This window comes from Austrofundulus limnaeus, unplaced genomic scaffold (assembly GCF_001266775.1).
Source record: "Austrofundulus limnaeus strain Quisiro unplaced genomic scaffold, Austrofundulus_limnaeus-1.0 Scaffold153, whole genome shotgun sequence".
Taxonomy (NCBI): domain Eukaryota; kingdom Metazoa; phylum Chordata; class Actinopteri; order Cyprinodontiformes; family Rivulidae; genus Austrofundulus; species Austrofundulus limnaeus.
The window spans coordinates 575,166-582,870 of NW_013952555.1; the positions used below are offsets into that span (position 1 = coordinate 575,166).

General features: G+C 35.7%; 1 protein-coding gene across 2 annotated transcripts in view; it reads left to right on the top strand.

Moving 5' to 3' along the window:
* tm6sf2b (transmembrane 6 superfamily member 2b) overlaps positions 1–7,705 on the top strand; it is a 19,684-nt gene that overhangs the window by 8,040 nt on the left and 3,939 nt on the right. For both annotated transcript variants that reach the window (XM_014016763.1, XM_014016764.1), the window contains exons 4-9: positions 1,520–1,617; positions 2,449–2,552; positions 2,781–2,863; positions 3,228–3,352; positions 3,925–4,026; positions 6,071–6,163. In XM_014016763.1, the coding sequence (XP_013872217.1) occupies positions 1,520–1,617; positions 2,449–2,552; positions 2,781–2,863; positions 3,228–3,352; positions 3,925–4,026; positions 6,071–6,163 (605 nt within the window). The remainder of the gene's footprint in view (positions 1–1,519; positions 1,618–2,448; positions 2,553–2,780; positions 2,864–3,227; positions 3,353–3,924; positions 4,027–6,070; positions 6,164–7,705) is intronic.

Genomic DNA, 7,705 nt, shown 5'->3' on the forward strand with positions numbered 1-7,705 from the left:
TATATTATTCAGTCTTGTGTGTTTTACTAAACCTTTTTCAAAGCAGACATTTTGGCTGAAGCACAGATGAGGGGGTTTACTTGACAGTGGCATTTTAATAAAACCATGAGGCTTGAAATTTAGTTGCTCTGGCAAACCAAATATGTGCAGTAAAAATAAAAACTTTATTCAGGTGTTGGCAGTCTAATTTTAAAATGAATGAATGAATGAATGAATGAATGAATGAATGAATGAATGAATGAATGAATGAATCTTTTCAAATTTTATCAGATACTTCAAAGTGGACAAAACTGCTTGTTGACAAGTTTATTTTTATCAACTGCTTCATTACCTAATTTCCCTCTGGGATCAATAAAGTATTTTTGAATTGAATTGAACTGAATTGAATTGGCTAAATTTCCTCTAACGCAGGATAAGATCACATTACATCATTTAGCACTGTATTTCACCAACTCACACTGTATCAAATCATATCTCATGGTATTGTAGTTTATCCTATTTCGTTTAATTAGAGATAAGCAACTTACATGATGCAAGGGGCCACAGCTTTTTGTTGACACTACCAGAGGGCCACACTTACCCAAATGTAATAAAATGTCCATTTWAAAAATGTTTGCATGTATATATGTTTATTAAACCAACATACAATGCAGGAACTTAACATATTTCATGCTCAAATGCATCTATAGCAGTTGTACTCTTTAATCAGTTTAAGTTTAATACCATCAAAAACATATCCAAAGTGTTGCTTTGACTCATGTTTGACAAATGYTTAAATCTCCTGTGCTAGCCATGTRAAGCTGCCTAAACACTTGCTGATACAAAGCTCTGCCTATTTGTACATAGCCCCTCCCTGGAGCTCAGTCTATAGTGGAGCTCCCGCCCCACAGATCACCGCTCACTCGAAGCATTGTTGTGAAGGCGTGCTGAAGTGGGAGTGTCAGAAATAGTAGGAGGTTCTTAAAGAGACAGAGGCCAATTTCAAGAAGTTTAGACAGACTATGATGGAAAATCAAATATATTTTTGATATAAACAACATTTGCACAACAACTGAAGGTAACACTTGATTGTGGTACAGAATTGAACTATGTGCTTGGAAATACATAATACCCCCTTTACATCTTTCATGGCAGACAGCATCACTAAGCAGACTAAACACAGGTTTGACTTGAAATTCTGTGAACAGTCTTCCTCTTAAAAACAAGCACACATCCCTACATTAAATGGTGTRTTATACTGTACCACATGGTTTCATTGTCTTTAAGTCTGATTGTTAGCATTGTTTGTATTGTATTGCATCATCCATATTGTACACATTGTAGTCTTTGTATTGATGATTTTGTATCAAATTGTAGATAAGGTAATCTAAGGTTTTCATAAGGTTCATAGGTTTTATAAGGTTTTGAAAATGCTCTAGCTTCTGATGGCATGCATAAATATGCACACATACAAAAAAGTGCACATCTGAAACAAAATATCTTTAAATATCTGACCTTAATTTTTTTTCTTTGCCTTCAGTTTTTGCAGAATTTTCTTTTACCTGCATCATTGACCTGATAAGTGCCTTGGAGTATGATGGTGTTGTTTCTGGCTTCATGGAATTCTACCAGAAGACAGTAAGGTTTATCTTTTAGTATTTGTGCACTAAATGCATTTGTGAATATGTGTTTAAATGTGGACACATAAACAAAAGTTTTAGGCTCTATGTTTTAGTATGGGACACCAAGTGTGAAATAAAATGTTAAAAAATGTCACTAATGAGTTTTCATTATTTATAGATAGTTGAAAACAGAAGTTTACATTCACCATAAAAAATACATTTTTTCACACCGACATGAAATCAGAATAAACTTTTCCTGTATTCGGTCAGTTWAGATTACCAAAATTTTGTCTACTTGCTAAATGCCAGAATAAGAGAGATAAATTTGAAGGCAATTTTTATTACTTTCTTCAAAATCAAACAACTTAATACACTTCATTAGTATTCAATACCATTCCCCTTAAATTATATGACTGAATCTTATTAGCAAACACGTTTTAAACATTGTATTATATTCCCACTTGAATAACAACGTTTGAACAAACTGTTGAGAATAGGAACAAAACAAAAGAAATAAAATTTCAATATATTATTATAATAAATATTTTGTAATAATGATTGAAAAACATATTTAGTTTTATGATAATGATTTCAAACATTTATTGGATACATTTTTGTACTTTTTGTATTTTTTTTCTTATCGTCCCTCCAGCTTTCTGAGGTCCCCCTAGCGCCCCCTGGTGGCCCTCACTTTAAAAAACTGATTAAAAATGTGCTAGTAAGATTTATTAACATGTTATTTTACACTTGAAGTCCCATAGTTGTGGCTCTACACCCAAATGGAAAACAGAAAGAGCTAAATGTTCGTCATCAGCATTAGACGTCTCAGTGTATGCTTCGGTTTCAGGGTGAGCCCTACTTGGGGACAGCCTATGGCATCATGATGTGTTACTGGGATGGCATAGCCCACTTCATCATGTACCTGATGATGATCAACAGGATAACAGACAGGTGGGTGACTGGAAAGTTTGGTCAAGTCAAATCAAGCTTGTTTTACTTGCTTTATACCACAGTGAAACTGCCTGTATGTAGATATACATGGAACAATATTAACCAGCCTTCTAAACTTCATCCAGTTCTTAATTACTTCAATAAAATACCACCTCCTGGTTATTTCATTCACTTAAAAGAGCCTTTTCTGTAACCTTTCACCTTGTATTTCTTTTATTTCTTCCCCAGGAGAGCCTACCGCAACCTGGGCCTGTTCTGGGCTGGCTCTTTGTGTGCCAACATGAGTGTGTTTATTACTGGAATAGTGGCAGGTGAGTCCATTAATCTTCAATCCCTCTTCCAGCAGTTCCATATTGACGAGCTTTAATCAAGCAAGCATCTGTCCTGCCGTGTGCCATCAGTGTCACAGTTCAGCCCGCTAACTCAACCTGCAGAACAAAAGCACAAATCAGACTTGGAGCATCTGTTGTTGCCATTCCTGACTGCATACATAAGTGTCACACCATCAAACTAATCTGCAGGCGATGTGTYCCTGTTGTGCAAATTGTGCTGTATGTGTGCATGTTTTTCTACAAAGGTTTCAATAGGAAGCTTAATTACTGAGCTACACCGGCATGTGTACAGTAATTATTTGAATGCTTGACTGCAAGCTGATGAAAAGTGTGTTTCTGGCAGGTAAATATGGGTCAGAGATCCGTCCAGCGTTCTGGCTCAACTTCCTCTTTCTTTTGATGCCTGTGTGGGGTGCTGTTTCACTCTTCACTCGGCCCAAGGACAGACCACTGATTGGCGGATACAATGTGAGCCCAACGCATTCATGAAAAGCTTTTACTGATGTGTTCAATCAGTACAARAATTCAACATCATTACAGTGAATGTAACTCAGCCTTATAACGATGAGTCAATGTAATTTATGAGAAACAGGAAATGAAAAGGTTAATTCACGATTAAATAATTTTCTTATTCTTCTAAAAAAAACTACTGAAACACATATTTATCAGTGTTCTTCATATATAATTTCTAGAAACTTTAAATGGTCCGGGTAACAAACTGATAGGAAATGTTTATTTTTTACATTGTTACAAAGAATCAAACTGGAATATATTGTTGCTAAYGAGAATAATACTTTCAGCAGATAATAGATTCATTTTGTAAGGCAATATTCTATCCATTTAAATGTTAAAATTGTGTCAGTCTTTGTTTTCATGTCTGTCTTTGACTTCAGAGACCTAATGTGACAGAGTGGCGTGAGTTTTAATGGACTAATGTATCTTTGCATCTKTGGAGACTTGGAACCAGGGACCTGATTCTCTTATTCTGAGGCTGATAATAATAAAACCACAACCTTGACTAACCAGCTCTGTACTCACAGGCCCACAACATTCAGAGCATGAAGCTAATCTGGCGTCCCTTGGACCTGATCTTGGTGGTGCTTCTGTTAGGCGCCATGGGCTTTACTGTCCTCAGAGGATTGGTGAGTACATCACCTAAAGACAACATTCAGGGCAGATCAGTAATCGTATTTCTAAAGACATAAAGCCTRCTATTACGTTCAGAATGTTCAATTGTTTTCCAGAAATAATACAGTCAATGACTGAGCCTTGTGGYATTCTTGCACATTATTATTTCCCACCACCATAAAAGGCAATCATGTAATCATAGATGTATGTATGTGTATCTGTGCTCTTATTTCTGTTGGCATAACATCTCTTGAACCATTATACTTATAAGGCATACTGTATTACATACTGTATTGTATACTTTCGGAATATAATCATTGAATATACATTCACAACTAATCAATTTTTGGCTTTAGCTTAATTTAAGATGGATGGCAAAGCAAAGAGCAAATATAAAAATAGCTTTATATTAGTCATTGTTGAAGGTATGGGGTAATAGCTGAGCATCATGTTCACCATCAAGTATGAGCGCTAATGAATCATACAAGATTATTGTTTAAAAGTTGGACATGCAAGGCAGCAACAAGTTTTTAAAGCAGAAAGCAATGACTAGTGCAAAGTTATATAATTACCCACATTAGCTAAAATAGTGTTTGTGAAGTAGCGTCTATGTTCAGCAAAATTTGTGCAAAAACTGTACTATAGAAATATCTTAAGAATCTTTAAAATTGTACACAGAAGTGAACATAGACTCTGAATGTTCCAGTTTTCTTTGCGTTACTAAAGGTGTGCCACAGGGRCCCATCCTTGGCCCCTCTCTGTTTCCATTAATGATATTCCACAAACTGTTAGTAAAGGCGCTGTACGTACATTTATACACTGATGACACCATTTTGTATGCTTTTGGTCCTTCCCCTGAAACAGTATTTCACTCTGTAAAACAAAGTTTTTTGGCTATTCAAAACACCTTTGCAAATTCAGAATTATCTGTGAATGCCAAGAAGTTTAACTGTAAAAAAATGTAAATCTCCCAAGCTTGGCCTTTAATACTACAGATGTATTCTTGAGCAGGTCACAGAGTACAAGTACTTGGGAATCTGGTTAGACAGTCCTTCTGTCACCACATTACAATGCTTCAAACTAAGGTCAAAGCAAAACTTGAATTCTTGCACAGAAACTGTTGATTTTTRCATCCTCACCTAAGAGTCATTGTTGAAATGTGTTTTCTTCCTTTATTTGATTATGGTRACCTAATTTATTACCATGCTTGTAAAGGAAGTCTTCAAATACTGGATACAATCTATCATTCTGTCATTTGATTTTAAACAAAATGCCTAAAATAAAACACATCACTGTCAGGTTAGTTGTCTGTCCTTGCAGTCTCGTCCTATCACCCACTGGCTCTTGTTCATTTACAAAACCCTACTCTGCCTCTCACCTCTTCATTGTCCCATGTTGCCGAGGCAGGGGACATAGAAATGCTCTCTGTCTGTCCGTCCATGACRGGGGACATCAGCAACTTTTGGCGTTAAGTTCTATTTTGTTTAAATTTGTTACAAAAACAAGAATACCCCTCAAGAAAAAATACTTGTTCCTCAAAACATTTTACTTAAGTTGAAAATTCCTAAAACTAAATCTTCATTTGACTTTATGTCTTTATGTTTTGCTGCTGCAAATGATTGGAACTTTTATCAAAGTATACTACATCTCAACACTGATTTCATTTCATGCTTTTAAACACAGGACCTTTCTAAGGAGTCATGTAATCGTTTTACAGAATAAACTCAYTGCTCACTTTATATATGTATGTTGTTGCCCTTTCCCCACCTCCCCCTTTTAAGCATTTCAATCCTGTCAGTATAATACTGTAAATAAGGAAATGTTCTCATTGTTTTGCCTGGTGAAATTAAGGTTAAATAAAAATGGTACGTTAATTGATTCTAAACAGTAAAATAAATCACATCCTGAATTATCTAAAAATGTTAATAATCATGCAATTTGTTTTGTGAATATAAAAAAAAATCTTAGATATCTAAATGGTATTTTTATGACGAAAGCAAATCGAAATTTAAATCTGAATTAGTTTTTTCAGTGTTAATAAACCTCTGCTCTTTGTAGGTGGCTCTGGACTCTCCGCTCACCGCCTGCTCGGTTTACCTTAGCCAATACGAACCCTACCTAAAGGATCCTGTGGGTTACCCTAAAGTTACGGTGGGTTTTTTTTCTGACTCATTTACCTCAAGTAGCTGAAACTCATGAAAGCACCCCTCTATTCTGTTTTAAATAAGTCACATACATATAGTATAAGGTTCAGAGGCATCACTTCAGGCACTCGCCCACATTCCATCTTTGAGCTTTCGCCTGATTCTGAGGCCATTTTTTATTGTTGCAGCACAAACAAACAAACAAACAAACAAACAAACAAACAAACAAACAAACAAACAAACAAACAAACAAACAAACAAACAAACAAACAAACAAACAAACAGAGTTAAAAAGCCTGCATGGGTTTATTTCTCTTCTGTAGTCACTTACGATCGATAAAAGATTATAGTCTTACTGAAAATGGGTCTGCTTTCAGTTTTTTTTCTTATTCTTCTGACCCCTCACTGCTTTGGGCTTGGTTGCATTTTGTTTAGTGTACACCATCTGGTCAATAGGTCATCCAAAGACACTGCCGAGGCTGCAGTCCAAGAACAATTGAAATCATTGATCAGACAAGAAAAAAAAGAAAAAAAAAAAGAAATCATTGATCAGACAGATAAAGTGCACTGTGAGAACTTGATAAGCTAATCCTTCAGCCTCCCATCAGCATCTGGCTCGGTGGGAGGAGGCTGTGTGTTTGTGTATGTGTAAGTACATTCTGTATTTACAGATGTGTGCTAGCTTATCATTGGCTCCAAGGAACTCAATCATACTACATATTATGGAGGAAAAAGTGTTTTACAAAGTGAAACGTCTTCTGCAATAATCAGCATCTTTATTTACTGCTAACGATGAAGGAYGGGCCAGATTAGCACTGCAGCAATAACAAAGATATTTCAACAAAAGGCTGAAGGACATACGTGGTTAGCTTTTAAGGCTTTGTGCTAAACTCAYTGGAATTCATTTGGATAATAGAACAGAAATGAAAATAAACTGTTTKCTGGCGCAAATGGAGGCTTTATAAGGCTTAAGTTCAAGAAAGTCTCTGTCATGACCCTTGTGTGGAAATCATTTGTGAGTGTGCCATTTTAGAGTGTGGAACAGGGTTAGCGGTGATATATTCAAACACTGATGTCAGATGTGGTTGTAAAATACAGACCAGTTTTAGTGTTTCCCTTTTGATTTTGTGTTTCCCAATGTATGCAGTGAATTTGAAAAGCAAAGTGTTACACTTTGAATAAGCCTCAAATGAAATAATTCTGAAAACTCCCCACAGTCTATTGCTTACATGATAAGTATTTGCGTTTATTATTACCTGCTGCCAAGAATGCATGTGGAAATGTGTTTGTATGTAAAGAAAATGTTTCTCAAACTTTTATTAAACCTTCAGAAAATTATTTATGTACCTCAACAACAGGGATGGGCCACATGATGGAAGGRGAAACAATTTCAAGGGGACATAAGTCACCCGCAGGCCAGTTGTGGTCCACTGGCAGTCAGTTGCCCATCCTTRAACTATACATTTAGAAAAACAAATAACCTTTTCTCAACTATGTATTATTTTGTATCATTATTTTGTGTTTAGAGCAAACATAACAGATTTAAAAA